At 34.7% G+C, this 22,188-nt stretch overlaps 1 protein-coding gene and 1 non-coding gene across 6 annotated transcripts in view; one reads left to right on the forward strand and one right to left on the reverse strand.

Moving 5' to 3' along the window:
- DCAF6 (DDB1 and CUL4 associated factor 6) overlaps positions 1–22,188 on the reverse strand; it is a 136,554-nt gene that overhangs the window by 51,931 nt on the left and 62,435 nt on the right. For 2 of the 5 annotated variants that reach the window (XM_023510780.1, XM_003785730.2), the window contains one exon: positions 12,599–12,658. The exons of 2 other annotated variants lie outside the window; for them this stretch is intronic. In XM_023510780.1, the coding sequence (XP_023366548.1) occupies positions 12,599–12,658 (60 nt within the window). Of the gene's footprint in view, positions 1–12,598; positions 12,659–21,571; positions 21,743–22,188 lie in introns of all 5 variants that reach the window. One more of the 5 variants, XM_023510782.1, reaches the window with a different exon arrangement.
- LOC111723859 lies at positions 8,269–8,375 on the forward strand. Its single transcript, XR_002772307.1, has one exon. It is a non-coding gene; the product is annotated as a U6 spliceosomal RNA (small nuclear RNA).

Below are 22,188 nucleotides of genomic sequence, written 5' to 3' on the forward strand. Positions count from 1 at the left end.
TTAAATGACAAATAAAATGAAGAAACTCTACAGAAACTTGCTGTAGAGTATCCAAAGTCAAACCTTCTCCCCGCAAAAAAAAAAAAAAAAAAAAAGCACATGAATATTCAAAGACAAAATTAAATAGGACTTTAAAATTTTTTCATTTTGGGATGAATAACAGTTTGGGGAAACATTAAAACACACAGGGAATACAAATATGTAACATTTTGGCCAGGTGCTTGCAGAAAGAAAACTCTCTTGTGAGAAAATCATTTTCTGAATACCAGTTTAAGTACTGATAAAATAGTACTAAAAATAAACACCTGAAAAATAGCAACAAAAATAATCACAACTTAATAAAACCGAAATTACTCAGGCTTTTTCATTATTAGGTCCACTTTCTATTGCAATGAATATTTTTTATCTTTTTTCATTCCCTTTAAAGACGGTAGAGCACTTACTGAAAGAATCTCACAGAACCTCTGTTCTTTTATTCTGGGAGAGTACAATTAACAGGTCTTCAAATACAGAACTGTAGTAAAGAAAAAGTATTTTTCTTTTTTTTTTGAGGGGGGTGGGGAAAGAGTCTCCTTATGTCACCCTCAGTAGAGTGCCATGACGTCACAGCTCACAGCAACCTCCAACACTTAGGCTTAAGTGATTCTCTTGCCTCAGCCTCCCAAGTAGTTGGGACTATAGGTGCCCACCACAACCCATCTATTTTTTGTTGCAGCTGCCATTTTGCAGCTGTTGTTTAGCAGGCCAGGGCTGGGTTCAAACCCACCAGCCTCCGTGTATGTGGCTGGTGCCCTAATCACTGAGCTATAGGCACCAAGCCAAGAAAAAGTATTTCTTAAGAGAGGAGGAATGAAGCTGGGAACAAAGCTCAAGAGTATCAATTCTTATGTCTTAACTGGTAATTTAAGGTAAATTAGTAAGACTGCTATTTGAAAATAATAAGTATGAATTATAAAGCTGATATCTCAAATAGTAAAATCACTTTGTTTCTATACTACTTTTGTTATTATGTTCTTGATTTAAACGGTTGCTGGAAATAAATTAATAACCTGCTACAACTTTCAAAGATTCAACATTACATTTGTTTTAGATGAGCTATTTTACCAAATGTCATTCTGATAACTTGATTAACAGACCTTTAGTTTACACAACATCATTAAGAATGAGACTTTTAAGACATTGGTTCTACTCCTATTTTTGAAAAATTTCTTGGTTGCCAGTCATCTATTCACATGTAGTTTTCCCCTATTCTTTTTTTTTTTTTTTTGAGACAGAGCCTCAAGCTGTCCCCCTGGGTAGAGTACCGTGGCATTACAGCTCACAGCAACCTCCAACTCCTGGGCTCAAGCGAGTCTCCTGCCTCCGCCTCCCAAGTAGCTGGAACCACAGGCACCCGCCACAACGCCCGGCTATTTTTTTTTGGTTGCAGCCGTCATTGTTGTTTGGCGGGTCCGGGCTGGGGATTCGAACCCGCCACCTTAGGTGTACGTGGCTGGCGCCTTAGCCGGTTGAGCTATAGGCGCTGAGCCGTTTTCCCCTATTCTTTAGTTAAGTTGTTGAGATTTTTATTCCACTATTGCCAAAGTCATTGTTGCTCCTGGATTTGGTGGGGGATAGACAGCTAAAGACTGAATGATTAAGGAAATTGAGAGGCAGAGTTGGGGCTGGTTTGTTCATTAACTCTCAACATTTTATAAAGCATCTTGCTATTTTTCTTTTAAGATGAAGAAGGAATAGAAAACAAAAGCAGGTGTGAGAGAAGTATAGGACTGACTTTCTTAGTTCCACCTTGGTTATAGAATTTCTTAGCTCCACCTTGGTTATAGAAGCATAAGTTATAAGAAGCCCTGTGGAATTGAAATGCTTTATCAAAACTTTCCTTTTGAGGAAAATTAAAGATAGATACTTACATGCTATGGCTATAAGAATATGGTAAATGAAGAACTTTTAAGAGATCAGAATAAATAATGTTTTATTCAAATTTATACAGCCTTTCCACCAAAAGAAGCTTCCTGATTTGATCAATGACAATTAAAACTTTCTTTCTAGGGTATTTATTATAAATTTCTTATTTAATCTCTCAGGAATGTAATCTACATACTATAAATCATGTAAAATATGGTAATATTCATAAAATCATAAAATTACAGTTGATGAAGTTGGTTAATGAACTCAGTCTTGTGTAAAACTAGAGCAACATTATAAAAATAGAATGGACTCCTGTGTTATAAGAACTTCAGACCCCTGAGTGTAGCTATGTCTTTGTAGCCTGCACATAAATAGTGGCTCTGGCAGAAAATTACACGATGCAAAACTTGGTGTCTTCAAAGGCAGTATTAATGGGAGTTTGTACCTGAGGTTTAAAATTCATTTCTTATTCTTATTCCACTCCTCCTAGTTTAATCCTACTTTGCTTTATCATCTATATAATACGTAACCCATCAGGTTAAATTTTCTTAGGAATTTAGATTCCTGAGCCACTAATGAATGCATTCACAATTTGTTTGTGATAAAATGCATATTTCAAGCTACTGATGTCTAAGAAAAATCTACTTTAAAGATTTAAATAATTAAATTTGTTTTCTTTTTACTTTATTTGAAAAAAGTATGCGTAATCATTTAATTTTTCTCTAACTTGGTCTATTAAGTTAGATAAACAAATACATTCTAAAAACTATTTTTCAAAGCCTTACATTATGCACAAATCTCTATTACTGAATTATTTTGCTTAACAAGTAGATTTTTATTTAAAAGCCTTGGGGGTCGGAAATTCACTTAAGTACATAAACGGCTTTATGTAGAAAGAACTATCACATTAATAATGCAATTTATTGAGTATTACTGAGAATATATACAAACTATAAATATATGTATCTCTCTTTTGGAAATCTTTGTAGTCTGTATTATTATCTCCATCTTACAGATGATGAACTGATGATAATAAGTGGGTCCTTATTTCTAGTTACATTGATTTCCTTTCACATATCAGCAACATTAATATAATTGATACAAGTTCTTAAAGCCAAAATAGCCACTTTGGTATCAGAGTACTGAAAAACTACGTTGTATCTTCTTCTAGGGCATTCTGAGATGGAACTATTTCTTCCTCCTCCAAAAATACTACAGGAGAAATTTTTGGGGGGGTTTACTTGGTACACACACAGTGTAGCTGGAGGGAATTTTAACTTGTTTAACACTGTTAAGTTTTTTGATGGCCATTCTATATTGCTTAATTAATCATAATTATTTAAAATAACTGACTACACCAGCAGCTTAGATTAGTCTCTATCAAGGCAATTGCTTATTTGAAACACATACTTTAGAAGTGCAGTAAGATCCACATAAAAATCAAGACAATATACTGTAAAGGACTTTATTTACAAGTCCTTAGAAATGAAAAGTCCCTAACATGAGATTCAGGAAACCAAATTTAAAAGATTCTTTCCAGAAATGGTACTAGAAATGTGAATTGAGATACACAGAGAGAAAGCACATAGGTAAAGATGCCCACCCCATGTGGCACTGTTAAAATCTTCCTCCAGTATTTCAAAAACATTTCTTCAGGTATATTCTCCTTTATTTAAAAAAGAAAATCAAATTTTTCTGTAGTACATATAGAGCTTAAGTAGATACGTTAAAATGTGACTTTCAGATGAAAACAGATGAGGTAGACAGCTTAGGAGACACTCAAACCACTTTCCCCTCCAGCTACTATCTTCCTTGCTTGTTTTGAAATGCTTTTCTTATTTCTCATCTCCATTTCTTTATCTCCTACTCTAAAATCTGGCCTCCATCTCTGTTACGATACTGAAATTGCTGTACTTATGAGATTGATCACTTCCATGTTGATTAATTCAGAGAAATATTTTATTAGTACCAGTTTACTGGACCTCTCAGCAGCATTCAAGCAGCCAACTCTTTCAAATTTGAAAATTTCTCTTCTCTTGATCACAAGACACCACACTGTTCCACACTGCCTTCCACTTCTCCAGTTGTTCCCTGTCAGTGTCCTGTTTTAGCTCTTCTCTGCCAAAATTTTGCAGTATGGGAATTTTTCTGATTTCTCCTCAGATGTCCCAGAGCTCCCACACTGTCCTCTATTTTCTACTTTCATCTTAGTTGATTTCACTTATTTTCATGGCTTCAACAACCATCTACATGTAGAAAACTCTCAGATTTACTTCCTGAGCTCTGACATCTTTCCTGAATTCCATCTCCATACAACCAACTGCCCAGCCAATTTCCCATTTGGGTGTCACACAAAAGTAACTCACTGCAATATATTCAAAATCGAGTTCATGATCACCTCCCTCTACACATTCCTGCCCATACCTTTTTCTTTTCCACTTACCTATTTAAGGAACTAACCATCCACATAATATCAAGTCATATTCCCTATTTAATCAAAATACATGGGTTACTATACAGGGGTTGGAAAAGTTGCTCACTAATCTTCACCATTATCTCCCCTAAAGCACCATAAATAAATGTATAATCTAAGTAAAAACAACATTTTCTATATGAAGATTTAAGACATATCCTCTGGGTCTGTCCCCTATAATAAGATTGCTACCTTCTAACCTATCTTCATATGGAAATTCTGGAGTTCTTTACTGCAACTTATACTCTAGACTTCTCAATCCCTTGTCTCATTCAATATACCATCAAGTCCTATATATTTTTTTATTTTTTGCAGTTTTTGGCTGGGGCCAGATTTGAACCCACCACCTCTGGTATATGGGGCTAGTGCACTACTCCTTTGAGCCACAGGTGCCACCCAAGCCCTATTTATTTATTTATTTATTTATTTTTGTTGAGACAGAGTCTCACTATGTTGCCCTCAGTAGAGTACCATGTCATCACAGCTCACAGCAACTTCAAACTCTTGGGCTTAAGTGATTCTCTTGCCTCAGCCTTCCAAGTAGCTGGAACTACGGGCACCCATCACAACACCCATCTATTTTTTTGTTGTAGTTATCATTGTTGTTTAGAAGGCCTGGGCCAGGTTTGAACCCGCCAGCTCTGGTGAATGTGGCTGGTGCCCTAACCACTGAGCTATGGGCGCAGAGCCAAGTCCTATTTATTCTACATCCTAAATACTTCTTGAATCTCTTCATATCTCTCCTACCTCATTTATTTATAAATAGATCAAAGTCTCTTATTACCAGAACCACCTCCTAAATGATTTAGTCTGTATTATCAACTCCCCACAGACTGTTCAGAATATCAGGCCATAATCTCTATTTAAAATTCTTCCTTAGCCTCTCTCTGTGATTATAATCCCAAAGCTTAAAATGTCCAAAAGATCCTTCACAATCTGGGCCCTTGAGCAATGGCACTGTCCAGCCACAGGGGGATTCTTTGAGCCTCTGCACATGCTGTAAGTGCTTCCCTTCACTCATGCTCTCTCACCTAACTTGTTCAGCCTCATCTTTCAGATCTCAGCATAATGTCTCTTCTTCAGGGATGCTCTATCTGGCCCCTACTCTGCAGGCTGAAGTATCATTCTTACATGTTCTTCACTACATCTTGTTATTTCCCTTTTTACAAAACTGATCACACTTAGATATTTATTTTTTCTTCCATCTTTATTGTTTAATGACACAAAGCATACTAGTTATGATCACAGACACTGTAGTCAGGCTGTATGAGTTTGAGTCACATTTCTAACACTTACTAGCTGTGTGTGACCTTAGACCTGGTTCTTAATCTCTCTCTGACTTGTTTTCCTCATCTGAAAAAATGAGGATAATAATATTAAATAGTACCTACTGCATAAGGTTGTGGTGAGAATTAAGCAAATTAACATATAAAAACTGTTCAAAGTAATGTTTGGTACAAATAAAATGCAATATTAAGTGTCTATGCTGTTGTTGCTATTATTAGTAATCAACTCACTGGTCCAAGAACAGAGGGCATTAGCTTTATTCATCTAAGCATCCTAGGGTCTACTGCTGTCTACCCTAATACTTGCCACAAGGCAGGCAAACATTTAAATATCAGCTGAATTAATGAAGCAGATCTACAAATATGGCTCGACCACTTATGTCACTTATCTTTACATAGAGTTTCTTCATCAGTAAAAAATGAGGATAACAAGAGTATTCACCTCATTAAGTCTGCAAAACAAATAAGGTGATGTATGTAAAATTCTCAACATAGTGCCAGTCCAAAAAAAAAAACCCAGTAAATGTTAGTTATTTTTATCGTTGACAATTATAAGTTAGAAATTAAATAAGTTAGACAATTAAACTGGAGATAGGCTGGGCACAGGGGCTCTCGCCTACAATCCTAGCACTCTGGGAGGCTGAGAGGTGGGAGGATTGCTTGAACTCAAGAGTTCAAGACCTGCCTGAGCAAAGCCAGTCCCTGTCTCTACCAAAAAACCAGAAAAATCAGCCAGGTATGGTAGTAGTGTGCCTGTAGTCCCAGCTATTCAGGAGGCTCAGGCAGGAGGATGGCTTGACTCCCAGTCAACAGAGTAAGACTATCTCAAAAACAAGAAAAACAAACAAATTGGAGGCATAGATTGGATTATCAAAAGAGCAGAATTGAGCATATGCAAAAAAATTATAGGGTTTAACTTCTAAAAGACCAGATACATCACTATTTAAAAGAACCTAGACCTAAGAGTTGGAGTAGTTAGAGATTGGAAGAATTCAGTTACTTCATTCCAAGTGATTGGTAGCTAGTACTAAGGAACTAGTTCTAAGAATCTGGAATGAAGTTTGATTTCACAAACTTATTTTTTCATTATCATTTAAAATATAGCATATATATCTACTGTGCTGAATACTAAATTTACATTTCAAATATAGCAGGCTTCAATCATCAGATATTTAATAAAAATCAGAATTGTCAGTATAAGGCTAAAATTACTTGATGTAATACTAAGCATTTGCTCAACCACTGAGCTATATATCCCCCCAACTACTTGATGTAATACGTCAAGATAATACTACTAAAATGAAACTTCAATTTGGTGATAGTAAATAATCTTAAGGGAATATATATTTAATGCATGACATTTTTCTATTTCCCTATCTACCTCAGAATTAGTAAAATGTATTCCACTGGTTTTTGATTATCCACGAGTCTCCCATAGATGAATATTTTACTAATATAAGTCTGCTTATGTAAAATGATATACTGGAAAATTAACATTTATATTTCTAAAGCCTACAAATTTGCTGTTATGTTTCCTTGAATCCAGAATAGAAAATGAATGTCAGACAGATACACAACCACCTACAGGCATAAGTTTCAAACTTCACAGCATTATCAACTTCCACTTAATGGAAACCCTGTAAATGAATATAAAGAAACTTGCCTCAATCTTGGCCAAAATAAGACTATTTTCTTATATCCTCTTAAAAGTTAATTGTTCTTCAAAAACAGTCAAAAATTTTTTTTAGTTTTTATAAAATAAGGAAGAAATTACGGACCTAAATATTTGTAAGAGGAAAAATGTGTGAGTTTTAATAATATAAACAGGCAAGAGAAATGTCAGAAGAGGATTTTTCCTCTTTTAGTATAATATGCATGACATAACTAGAGATACAAATAAAAAGGAAAACTAAAACTACTCATTAAAACATATAGTGTTCAAACCAAACAAAATGCATGACAGATGTCACTGTGCTAATTTAAATAGCTGTACTTTATCCATAATTAACACATAAAGGCCATCAATGTGTCTGCACACAATGCTGAATTTGGAGACCACTGGAAAGTATCTTATGATAGGATACAATTAATAACAACTGGCATTATACAATTATTTCCCTACAATTTTGTTTCTTTCTTTCTTTCTTTTTTTTTTTTTTTACAGAGCCTCAAGCTATCCCCTTGGGCAGAGTGCTGTGGCATCACAGCTCACAGCAATCTCCAACTCCTGGGCTCAAGTGAGTCTCCTGCCTCAGCCTCCCAAGTAGCTGGGACCACAGGCACCCGCCACGACGCCTGGCTATTTTTTTTTTTGGTTGCAGCCATCATTGTTGTTTGGCGGGCCCGGGCTGGATTCAAACCTGCCACCTTAGGTGTATGTGGCTGGTGCCGAGCCTACAATTTTGTTTCTTAAAAAAAGTACTCTGATCAGAGAAAACAAAAACTATTGAGATAGCCAGGAAGCTATATTTGCAACTCTGCACGTTCAGACTAAATTACTGTTATAAAATTGTGATTTTTATAAAAAATTCCAGATAAATTAAGCAAAAACATTTACTGCAATCAGCCAATTCAATAATGTGTATATAATTATTAAAAACAGTGCTCACTTCGGCAGCACATCTACTAAAATTGGAACGATACAGAGAAGATTAGCATGGCCCTTGTGCAAGGATGACATGCAAATTCGTGAAGCGTTCCATATTTTAAAAAAACAAAACAAAACATTTTCCTCAGTGAAGCAAGCCCATTAAAATTTAAAAAATTTTATTAGTAACATTTTTATTCTTGCTTTCAAATAAAGAAATCCATGAATTAAGATGGGAAATTAAATTAAATAACATATAAAAAGCACCTGGGTACCTGGAAGGTAGTGAATATTTTGTTACATAAATATAAAACTAAATGATTAATTTTAAAAAGTACTAATTCTCTTTAAAATTATGAAAAGCAAATTTTCAATATGCTTAAGTAGTCATTAGAGATATATTTAGAAAACTTATTAGATGTACTACTTTTCCCATTCTACATGGTAAAACAAACAAGAGTCCTCGTAAAGGTTAAAAACTTGAAATAATCAACTATCCTCTACAACTTGAACAATTCTGAAAACTTTAACTCCCCACAGCAGACATTACCTTTTCATTCCTAATTGAGCTTACGGAAAGAGGTATCTACATACCAGTTTTACCAATGTCTCTACCTTTTTCTTGTCAACTCTTTCCTTTCTCCTCAAACCATTGCTATTTGGCATCTGCCTCAACATACCGTATCTTAAGCTACAATTTGACATCACTGTTCCACATAGATTTACTGACCAGCCATCCTTGAACTTCTTTTGTGCTGGCTTTAGATATGGCATTCTGTCTGTCCTGCCCACTTTTCTGGTCATCTCTGCTTGCTCTTTGTAGTGCAGACTCTCTTTTCCTAGACAACCTCTTATACTCCATGGTTTCAACTGCTATTCATAATTGACGATTCCTAATCTTCATCTCCACCTCAGATCTCTCTGAAGTGACCTCCAGAATTATATAGCCATCCAACTGGCTATCAGATTTCTCTAAAGGCATTTCAAATGCAAAATTAAAAAAAAACTCACCTACCTTCTTAACCTATCAGTTGTTCCTCTTGAAATCTCTGTCTTGGTTGATGGTTCATTATCTATCACTCTAGCAAGACAAATGGACATTGTTCCTTCATTCATTTCTAACTAATTGGTCTCAAAGTCCCAATAATTCTTCCTTTCAAATATTTTTAAAATCTGTTTCAGGTCCTAACACTATTGCTTTACTGTATCCCTCATAATGTCTCACCAGACTATTGCAATAATCTCTTACATGTTCTTGCTATTTTCTTATTCCTTTCCAACCAGTCATCTATAATGCTGCCCAAATAATCTTTCTATACATACACAATTGTGTTTCTCCAAAACTGAAGGAATGTCTGTGGCTCCCCACTGCTTAAAGAATTCATTTACTCACTCATTTAATAGTTTACTATATAACCCATATAAATTTAAGGCATTGAGTATATTATATTAAAAACTATTTAGAGAATTTATAGAGAAAACAATATTAGACAAAGGGTTTTACATAAATTAAACAAACATCAGAAGAGAAATCATCTCAAAGCTTGTCTTTCTTTGCTGTCATAGCATAAAAGCAAACCATTTCTATACCATGTTGTTATGTGTGATAAAAAATGGGTTCTTTTTGACAATTACAGCTGGATAAAGATGAAGTGCTGAAACAAAAACCGAATATTCATCAACAAAAGCTAATGGTATCTGTCTGGTGGTCCAGTGCTGGTATTATCTACTACAGCTTTATGAAACTTGGTCGATCGATTATAATGGATGTCTAACTGCAACCAACTGGATGAAATAATGGGAATGCTTACGATTAAGTAGCTGAGACTAGTCAGTAGAAGACAGGCCAATTCTCTTGCAGCTGAACAATGCTCAACCAAAGGTCACACAAACAACACTGCTCAAACTACCGAAGCTGGACTTAGAAACTTGGTCATCCAGTATACTCACTACACCTTGCACTAACTGACAACCACTTCTTCCAGGCTTTGAACCACTTCTTACAAGGAAAAATATTTAATTCTCAACAAGCTGTGGAAAGCACCTTTCATGATTTCATGACCACATGCTCTCCAGGCTTCTTTGCTGCTGGCATAAACCAGCAACTGCTAAGAGGGCAAAACTGTGTCAATAGTTTAGGCACATACTTTCATTAATTATACTGCTTTGAGACATAATAAACTAAACTTTTGATTCAAAATCAGACATTTCATACTTAATTACCTCATATGATGTAGCTTCTGCCAAAATTACTTAGCATTTATCTCTTATGTAGTATCTTTACTTTTGGGACTAAAAGGCATGTCATACTTTACATGGCCAAAAAATAAAGAACTTCTTGATTTCCACTTCCAAACTAGTCATAATCAACCTGGGCACTGATGCAACAAATCTAGGCATTAACTTTTCTTCTTCTCTCATATTCATATCATATATAAATCAAGTATCAACTTAGATCAAAAATAATATTCAATATAACCCTATAAAAATTATAAATAGAATATAAATAGATTATGAAAGGGGCTATAAACTCTGAGAGTAATACATTATTTACATTCACATATGCTTATCAAAAAAAGATTACTTGATTAGAGAGTAGTTATACACAAGAATCCAACATTATAATGGTATTATAGTTGAGTTTTACCTAAACTTATTGTTTGCAGTGTTAATACTTCTACAGTGAATGTACAAAGATAAAACATGCTTAATTTCTTAATTCATTTACCAATTCATTCATTCTCAAGAACAAAAAAATCTAATAGCAATACTTGTCATCTCAGCTCTACAAAGAATAAGATCAGAAGTACAAAAGAAGTTTCCTAATTTGTTTTAAAATTAGTTTCTGAATATTTAAGGAGATAGTTTAAATTAGATCTATTTCACAAAAAATAAGTAGTATAGCACGATTTAATTTCCCCATTACTGTTGACAAATGAATCATTCTTATGGCTTTAGTGCTAATTAAAAAAAACTGGAAGAAACATTTGTAAAATCTATTACATGTGGGTCACTATGAAAATTTTGAGATGGACTGTGTTATGTTCATTATTTCACTTTCAAGAAACATAGTTTACAGCATCCTTTCTGATTCACCAGTGTGAGTTTCAACTAGCTTGGCTTATCAGTGTTGCCTATAGGGCTTCATTTGTTGCTGGCCACATGAATTTTAATTCCTTGATTTTTATGTATATCAAAACTTTTATAATGACAATCATCTGCCTTTTAAAACAGAGAACATGAATATCATTTTAAGATTTAATATTCTTAATCATGCTGTGTCACGACAGAAATACTTTAGGGAATTCTGAGGTAAGATAGTAAACCATTTGCCCTATATCTAAATAGCCTGTTTTAGCTTTTTATAATCTTTCTTTCTCCATCCTTCTTTTCAGATGCTCCTTCTTGTCAGAATGTCTTCCTCTACCAACCCTTCTCCATGCTGTATTTGATCTGCTAGTAATAAAAGCTCGATAAATAAGTAACCTGTCTATGTCATCAGTTTCTACGCAAGGCTTTGAGGTTGATTCTATACCTCTCTTACTTTAAAAAGTACAAATGCATGAGTGGCGCCTGTGGCTCAAAGGAGTAGGGCGCTGGCCCCATATGCTGGAGGTGGCAGGTTCAAACCCGGCCCTGACCAAAAAAAAAAAAAAAGTACAAGTGCAAGTTATTCCTCTTTCCCCATTAGTGGCTTCTGAATTTATCTCCAGGTTTGTAACTGTATTCCTCATAGGTTAATATATCAGAAGTGTGACCACCAGATAAGTGAGACATAAATCAAGTATTACTACAGTAATCTAGTAATACAGATTAATACTACAGTAGAACGTCCATAGTTCACTACTTCCCCACACTGACCATCTCCTTAAATTGACCTCATTTTCATAGAGCAGACATGCACCACATGTCCTCAATAGAAGTTCCTTATGTTGACCACCTCTGTATGTTGACCAGTGTGATACAGTCCCTTGGGTGGGTTCTACTGTATGTTCAGAAAACTTCTTTTAAATTAGCAATGAGGTAATATGTTAACCTTATACCCACAGTTTTCCACAACTTTATGGTACCTAGAGTTTTCTCCATTATAATATTGTTGTAAGAAAATAATTCAAAGTAAGTATCAAGGGCCAAAGGTAGAAATTAGCTTACACGGCAAATAATTTGTATAGGCCAAAAAGGCCCTTTGAGTACAATACCATCTATGGTAATTTAGTCCACAAAATACTGACTCTAAGATCATAACCAAAATGAAATGCTATGAAAAAGTGAGACAGAGCTTTGTTTATGCATTGCAATAAAACTATGAATGGATGGGCATAGCGCATCTCCTGTTGCACGCACCCTGTTGCTCGTCAAGTGACATGGATCCGAGCTGTTTGTTAACCACAGAAGAAGGAGAATCTGAAACAAAAATGAGATGTCAACTTAAAAGCAAGCAGCAGAAAACTGCACAGCAATGTCATGATCATCTCTAAGCTTAAGAAACAAATGTATAAGGGTGAAGAACAGAAGTTAAGTACTGTGGTATGTTTCCCAAGCAGTGAGTAAGCAGGCCATGTGTTTAATATGTGTTATTCCAGGCAAGCATATAGCAACTCTGAGAATGAGTTGGGAAAATATTTTTCTATTTCCATGCACATACTTTTCTCAAATTCATTTAGCACAAGCATAAGGTGCAAAGTAGATAAATTAGAAACAGGATATCCACTTCACTAAATAAAAGACTCCTTGCCCTTCTCAAACTCCCTCTCCAGCTCCTTAAGATGAATTTCATACTGCCTTGGAAAATTCAAAGCATGAAATGAGATGCTCACTATATTTTGTGAGATGTTTTTTGTATTGGGAGTTGAACAAGGAATTAATATGTTAGACAAAATGGTTTGTAAGAAAAATAGTCAATGAAGTAATTCCCATTATAGAAACACACATAACTTTAAAAACTCTATAGTATATTATGCATACTAATATACTCCATGAAGGCTTAGGTTTCTTTAGAGGTACTGAATAGGGAAAGGAAAACAGATATAAGGAGAAGGCTTTGTCGTTTGGGCTTTTTATCTACTTGGTTTCAGATAGAACAGCTTTGTTCTTATCTTCTTGATATTCTTGGTTACTATGCAAGAATTTATTTAATAAATGGCTTTTTCTGTTGAAAAACACTGGCATAAAGGAAGGCAGAATAGATGGCAAAGAGTACTCATCTGGACTTAGTAAGTTTTGATTTTAAACCTGTTTTCTACATAATAATTAGCAAAATTCTTAGGCCTAAGCTGCTTCTTTCTCCCTGATCAGCTTAGGGATCTAGTAATCAAGAAAGATCCTGGGGCACAGAAAAAGGTGGCTCCTTCCCATTCCTGACTTGGGATCCAATATTCCAGTAAGGCTACAGTAAAAAAAGAAAATGTGGGTAATAAGCACAGCTCTGCCCTAAATCTAAGAATAATTCCCAGTTTCTAATCCTGTGTTGTAGTTCTTAGCAAATGTTGTTAATAAAATACTTTGGCCAATTCCAGCTTCTGCTCATAATGGCATTTCATTTCCCAAAAAGTAAGTAAAGTGAAGATTATCCTTAACTATATAACTAAGAAGTTTTCCATTATAACCCAGATTCAAACAAATTTTATATAATTTGATTGCTTCCATTTATATACTTAAAAATGTGAATCATGCTACCATTTCTATCAGTTTTAAATCTCTAACATCCTAACAGTTTAAATCTTCTAACATTACCAGTTTGTGCATCAATTTTTCCTGACTGGATTTTGATAAAGGATGATCAATACTCAAATGATAGCTTTTACTTATTCTTATTACCTCTACATCAGAACATTCAGTTAAACAAGTTTTTACTAAACAAAAAAGAAAGTGGAAATGATAGTATTTCAATCGGTTCCTTCATCTATTCATGCTTAACTTTCTCCATTTCACAGTTGGATTCAATATTGTCATCATTTTGTTTTTGAAGAACAGATAAGTTGGTCTTTAGAAATAAAATTATACTCTTTAAAGAAAAACATAACAAAAATGTGACTCAGTGAATATTGGAAAAACCTCCTAAAAAGTCTCTTATGAAAATTTTGTTTTGGGACAGTCTTTGTTTTATCGTACCAGATAGAGTGCAATGGTGTCATCATAGCTCACTGTAACTTCGAATTCCCAGGTTCTTGCCTCAACCTCCCAAGCAGCCAGAACTACAGGCTCATGCTACAAAGCCTGGCTAATTTTTCTATTTTTAGCAGAGACAGGGTCTCACTCTTGCTCAAGGTGGTCTTGAACACCTGAACTCAAGCAAGCCTCCCACAGTGCTAGAATTACAGGCGTCAGTCACTGTGCTGGCCCTCTATGACATTAATATTTTTCATTACTTCGGACTTGTTAAGCATTTTGTTGTGCCCTCAATAAATAACAGCCCTAAAAAACCCATAAATGCTCCAAAAAATCTTGTCTTCAAATATTTAATTTTTCTAAAAATATCATGGAATAGGTAACTCTTATTGAAATAAAGTGCTTATTTAATTTTTAAATAAAATTTTAGAAGTCACCGAAAAAACATACTGATGAAGGATCTAGAATGCTATCATCTCCACAAAACTCCATATTTTCAAACTCTTTTAAGTATTTAAAATATTAAAACTTATATTAAGACAAAGTATTACACTGAAAGGGTTCCTTTTTGGGTTTTACAGTTTGTCACAGATATTGTATATTTCAGGGGAACTATTTGGTGTTCCTTCCATCTTGAAGATTAAACATTATGAAGAAATCCTTCTTAGTCATTGCTTCCATTCTATTTATAATCTTAGGACCATGCAATTATTTTTGAATGAATTACTGTCCCATCACAAACACTTTAAGTGACTTTTTTTAACCACAAAGTATTCAGAAATATAATATTCATAACTCCTATGATATAAATAGTTCCAAATATTAATATAATAACCATCACAATAGCTAATATAAAAAATGTAACTGTTAGTTCAAGCTGATTGTCCCAGTTTTTGCATACTCTATTCCATTTCTCTATGAAATATCTTCCAGAGAGCACCACCACACAAAATTGAACCTGAACATATGGTCCAATGATAATTTATTATGCAATAAATATGATTGGTCACTGTTTAGAATTACAGTATTATTTTTAAGGTAGATTAAAAACTTTAACCAAAGCTTATTCAGTGCTAAGGCCAGCATGTCTCCTAATTGATTACTACATATTTCTTTTCTTTTTTTTGAGACAGAGTATCACTCTGTCTCCCTCAGTAGATTGCCATGGCATCACAGCTCACAGCAACCTCAAACTCTTGGGCTTAAGTGATTCTCTTGCCTCAGCCTCCCAAGTAGCTGGGACTACCGGCACCTGCCACAATGCCCACTATTTTTTGTTGCAGCTGCCATTGTTGTTTAGCTGACCCAGGCTGGGCTTGAAACCGCCAGCCTTGGTGTATGTGGCTGTCACTATAACCACTGTGCTACAGGCACTGAGCCAATTACCAGGTATTTCAAAAAAATCTGTGTTTCAGTCTTGAGAAAATTCTTTAGCCCTTTAACACCAGAATTTTTTCAACTACAGAAAAAAATAGATAATTATAGTCAAACAGGTAAATAAGACTCTTCAGCCAAACTTCCTGGGTTCAAATATGGTTTATCTACTTAGTAATATTATAACCTTGGACAACTTAACTTTTCTAAGTCTTAAATTCTCTATCTGAAAAATGGGGATAATCACAGTATCTACCACAGGGCATTCTTCTGGAGATCTAATGAGATAATAATCCATGTAAGCTACTTAAACAACATAGGAAAGGACCAATAAATGTTATTACTACTTGGCTGTTTTTCAGAAATCTGGTATTGAATAAAAAATAATGATACAAGGCTGTTCTGAAAACTATGGAGCATATTACAATGTTTAAAGTTCTAAGAAACTCATTGCTATTTTGCTTAGGACTGTGTCATTCAAGGAAGTTAAAAAGTACTTGCACAACTAGGCCAATAACCATATATAATTTATTAACTACTTATAAACACTAAAAACATAGATCAAAGGTATCCCTTTGTAAAGTGCTACAAGGTGACTGTCTTTGTGGACACAGTAGGAAAGAAATCTGATGTTGTTTTAGAGTCTGTCTGCATAGGATCGGTAAGTGCTGATTTTTTCCGATATGGCTCAGTTTTGAAAAGCCCTTTTTTAAAAATAATCACCAATGTTTTATACCCTGTTGGGGTATAAAAGTTACTTTTTTTTTTCCAATTGGCAAAACCGTGCCATAAAGTGAAAAAACAGTTCCTACCTGACCCTTTCTAGGCTGGCTCCATGCTCCAGTGGGCTCTGTGGTGGTCGGGCCAGTACCAGCAGACTCCACAGGGTGCTGTCACTCTGAGCAGGAGCCAGCAGCCCATGACTTCAGGGACCTGAAATGGAAAAAAAGAGTTGGGCTTAAAATCAGCTATATGTTCAATGCCTCTGCCACAGCTGTGGAGGGCATTCTTCTGATAAGTGTACATACAGCTCATTCAAAACCATGAATGTTATCAACCTTAACTGGCCTTGATAAAAGGACATACAGAAGCAGTAAGTAAAATACTATACTTAAGATAGTACATTATTAAGTGTACTGCTCTCCTCAGGAGTATAAAAAATTTACATAAACAGTATCGTCAAATCTGTTTTTACACTGTTTCTATAAATTAAGGTAGGCCACACTAAATAAATCAGTAATTGGAAAACTGAGGCATAAAGCACCAATGACCTGTCAAAGGTCATCCTGTCATAGGGTCAGGGACAAATAATTCAGCTAGTCTAACATCCAGGAACTGATATAATGAAGCCAAATTCATCTCTCTATAATTTTTTTAAAAAAATCAATGAATGGTTTTATTTGTTATGATCTATATTTCCTAAACAAATTATGATGTGGTATCAGGTAGTCTAGGAAAAAAGGTACTTTTTAAATACTAAAAAGTCAGCTTGGCACCTGTGGCTCAAGTGGCTAAGGCACCAGCCACATACACCTAAGGTGGCAGGTTCGAATCCAGCCTGGGCCCGCCAAAACAACAATGATGGCTTCAACCAAAAAATAGCTGGGCATTGTGGCGGGTGCCTGTGGTCCCAGCTACTTGGAAGGCTGAGGCAGGAGACTCTCTTGAGCCTGGGAGTTAGAGGTTGCTGTGAGCTGTGATGCCACAGCACTCTACCCAGGGGGACAGCTTGAGGCTCTGTCTCAAAATAAATAAATAAATAAATACTAAAAAGTAAAAATATTTTAAAATGATATATGCTGACTTTATAAAATTGTATTTTGGGCAATTCTGAAGGATTATGATTTATAAGTGTCAAAAATTCTTTTACAGCACTGGTTTTCAAACTTGGCTTTGGGGTACAGGGGAGCCTTAGAGGTAGCATGAGGAGCAAGAAGGTGGGTCATTTCTCCTTATCTTCCCTCATGTGGAAGTTACAACAGTGTCATTTTTATATATTTTATATAAGACTCTGATGACAAACAGTTCGAAGCCGGAAAAAAAAGAAAAGAAAATCCACTGTTTAAACATCTTCTAACATCTACATCAAGGGTCCTCAAACTTTTTAAACAGGGGGCCAGTTCACTGTCCCTCAGACCACTGGAGGGCCGGACTGTGGGCCCCAGGACGAGTCAGAGGCTAAGCAGGACAGGCAGCGGCAGCAAAAACATCTGGCAGGCCAGATAAATGTCCTCAGTCAGCTGCATGTGGCCCGTGGGCTGTAGTTTGAGAACACCTGATCTACATTACACAGCTCATTTTAAACAATAATTTGAAACTAAAGGTAGTATCGTTTGGAGCCTTGGGATGATGTTTTAGTCTACAACTGCCAAGAAATGTTGATAATATTAAATAGATTATATTCCACATGGGATTATCATTAACAAGCATCAGGTCCCCCTTCCCATTTGATTCCACAAAAAATGTAGGTCGTTATTCTTACAAAGTGTTTTGATGCTCTGATATCACTTTCCTATAGAAATTAGCTTAGCCTTTCACAAAAGATTCCCACGAGTCTCATATTTTAAAAAGAGAATAAAATGTTTGCCCATGTAATAATTCAGAAATTGTTTCTATTCTTATTAAAATTTCTTAGATTCTATTTTTATTTATTTTATTTTTTTTAGACAGAGTCTCATTTTGGCACCCTCAGTACAGGGCCATGGCATCATGGCTCACAGCAACCTCTAACTCTGGGGCACAAGTGATTCTCTTGCCTCAGCCTCCTGAGTAGCTGGGACTATAGGTGCCTGCCACAATACCCAGCTATTTTTAGAGACAGGGTCTTGGTCTGGCTCAGGCTGGTCTTGAACCTGTGAGCTCAGGCAATCCACCTGCCTTGGCCTCCCAGAGTGCTAGGATTACAGGCATGAGTCACCATGCCTGGCCAAAATTTCTTAGATTCTAAATCACAGTAATGTCTCCTTTGAACATCTTATCCCTAAAAAACTTACAAAGGTGAGATGAGAGAAATAACATTACTGATGTCATCATTTGTTGATAACTCTAATGATATAAAGGTATAATGAAAAAATATGTGAGAAATGTATATTCTTTTATTATTAACAAATTAAAATCTACAATGCTAATTTTGGTGCTTTCTGTACTGAGATAGTAGTAACATCTACCATAAGAGAATGAATCAATTAATGTCTGTAGTACACATACACAAAATGGCATCTAATCATTATATGTAAGTTTTAATTGTTATTCAATTAAAATCTATCCCTCTGTTGAATTTCATAAATTTTCTATTCTTTATAATTTATATATTCTGAAATAAAGAATCATGCACTAAGCCAACTCATTTTTCCTCATACTCAAAATTTACTAAATGGTCAAAGTACAAAGATTTATAACAAACTTGCAACACATTAACTGTTCTTAAAGTTTTAAATTACCCTATAATGTTGTTGTGACATATGAGGACAAGAAGATGAGAAAAGGCAGCACTAGTAAATGAACCCAAGGCATATTAGATTTTTTTGTATATTAAAAGCATACAAAATAGATGGAAATACTTCACCTTGTAGCTGAAGGGAGAAACATATACTACGTAGTACATATTAGAAGCCATTAGTGCTCAATGATAGTAATAACACTAAAAGCTTCTAATATTGGTCCACGTAGGCAGTCTCAGAAGCCCAAGAATAAAGATGTTGTTTTCTGTTTTTTCTTTTTGAGACAGGGTCTCACTCTGTTACTCAAGCTAGAATGTAGTGGTGGCGCAGCTCACTGCAACTTCAACCTCCTAGACTTGAGTGATCCTCCTGTGTCAGCCTCCAGAGTAGCTGGGACTATAGGCGCATGCCTTTACGTCCAGCTAATTTCCAAGAATGTTTAATGACAAAGAAAAGATAAAATGTTTCTCAACTTCAAAACTGGAAAGGTATCTACCTGACTTTAGCTTTTGAAAAAGCTTATAAAAAATACAGTGGTTTCCAAACTAAATACTTAATATTTAATTAGAATAATATTTAGAAGTGGGAAGACATCATTTTATATCAAAGACCATATAATCCCCTTTAAAGTTTTCTGATTCTGCTTCAATTCAAATTAGTGAGCTAAATATGAAAGATTAGTAAGTCTCAAAATATTTTTCTAATGTCTATAATGTATACTTCTTCCCGGCAAATGTAGACAGTTTTCTTTAATACTCAAATTCACTTTAATACTTGGCTTGATATCTGCCAAATTTCAGTATTAAAAAAAAATCATATATGTGGAGACAGTTTTTCTTTTTGTTGATTTTTATGTTTCATAACTTTTTAACCTTCAAAATACATTGGATAGTTTTATATATACACAAAATCATAGCAAAATGTTTTATTATTAAATGTCATTATTGTAATCTGATACCCTTATTTTTGTTAGTTGTAAGTATAGGAAAAGATATCTCTATACAAAAAAAAAATCAGAGGCACCTTTACCTGATATTTCCTCTATTAATACAGAATTAAAAATCAAGTCCAAGAATCATCTGAAACATATCTATATTACAGTGATTTACATCTATTTTATTTTACCACAGTATTATGTAATGTGCTTTCATTATCATAGCATAACAGATATTTATAAAGACGAGGTTGTCCAATTCTACCAACATACAAATTAATTCCAAGTAATTAAGTCAGGAATCTCAAAGTAATTAATGCCCAACTCATCACTCATCATGGTAGCAATACAAAGCATATCAAACAAATCAAACAAAGTATTATAAATTCATCAGTATGAATCATCAGAATACCATGGATGTCCAACCTGTGGCCCATAGGCCAAATGCAGATATTATGAGGACTGTGGTGGCGGATACCTGTATCATGAAAATTATGGGTGGACCTTTCTTTTGTTTGCTCATTAGCTTTCATTAGTATTTGTGTATTTCACGTGTGGCCCAAGACAATTCTTCTTCTAATGTGTGGCAGAGAAGAAGAAAAAAGATTAGACACCCTTGATTCCTGTTCCTAAATGAAGATTCATAGCACCTACTATAGTATGTATACTACAGAAAATTTATCATACCTATCATCTATCTTGAAAAAACCTAAGTAGACAAATTATTTTGTGCTGTATCTTTCATTAATTCTTTCAACAAATATTTATTGAGCATCATGAGCTTTTTGGTCATAAAATACCAGGCCATTAAGATACACAATCAAAAAAAAAAGAGTGGCATAGATTATTACTGTACTATCAGAATCTTATAGCAGAAGAATAGGAACAAGAGATTCTAGAGTACTTTTGCTGCCCTGCATAAAAGAAAGTTGATAATGTATAGAAAGAACAGAAAGCAAATATTGAAAATTTTCAAATAATGACAAAAGGGAATGATCAAGTCAGCATGCTGGTATGGCCAACCAATACTATGATTCTAAAATCTAGCATTAAAGGTTTGTGAAGGAATACTGGTTAACTTTCAAAGAGGAAGAAGAAGAAGAGCTAGGAGCCATAAGCACAGATTTATTTCAGCGTATAGGATTTCCATAGAAATATCAATGCAGGCTCTAAATTTACTAAATATTAGAAAGCAGCTCATCAGTTATAAAAGTAAAAAATATTTGTCCCTCTCCAAATATATTACAAATAAACCAATGGATTATTTTATATTCATCTCTCTGGCAAATGTTGCTCCCAGTCTTTCCCTGTAATGTGATACTGAACACCACCATATGCAAGGGAGGGAGAGATAAGCTGCAAGCACATTAGTTCTCTTTTTGAATGGGAAAAGGGATTATTACACAGCAGTATTAAAAAACAATGCTACCAGTTGCTTAAGGACACTTGACATAAATTAACCTGATGCATGAGGGTCCTGTGATGAGCCCTCATGAGAAGACTGATCAGAAGTGGAAGGCTGTTGCTGGGTATGTGCAGCTAGTTCTTGCTGCTTCTGCTGCTCAGCCTTCTTAAGCCTCAGTTGTTGCAGACGCTTACGAAGCAAAGCTATCTCAGGCCCCCTTAAAAATTCTGACACAAATAGGAAAAGAAAGGTGAAAAGATAGTAATAACAAAGAAATAATGAGAATTTACACATTAAAGAGAAGGATATAAATAAAACACAAGGCTTGCAGGAATACTAAAAAACAAATTACCAATAAAAAAGAAATTACTGGTCATTAAATTATGATATAAACTATACACACACAAATGCTTCTCTTTAACTATGATGAATTAGACACAATTATTTCTCTAAGACTATTTTAAGTAATTAAAGCAGAATGAAAATAAACTGAACATTCCTTTCCTCATTTATTTTATCTCTTTTTACAACAAAATGACACTAGGAAACAAAAACTGAAAAATAACAATTAACTCATCTAATCTATACACAAAAATTTAAGTTACATCATTAATTTCAATCTAGCAATAATTAAAATTCAACCAAAATGAAAAAGTTATGAATTTAGAAACAA

Source organism: Otolemur garnettii, unplaced genomic scaffold (genome assembly GCF_000181295.1).
Source record: "Otolemur garnettii isolate 467f Iridium unplaced genomic scaffold, OtoGar3 scaffold00016, whole genome shotgun sequence".
In the NCBI taxonomy this organism is placed as follows: domain Eukaryota; kingdom Metazoa; phylum Chordata; class Mammalia; order Primates; family Galagidae; genus Otolemur; species Otolemur garnettii.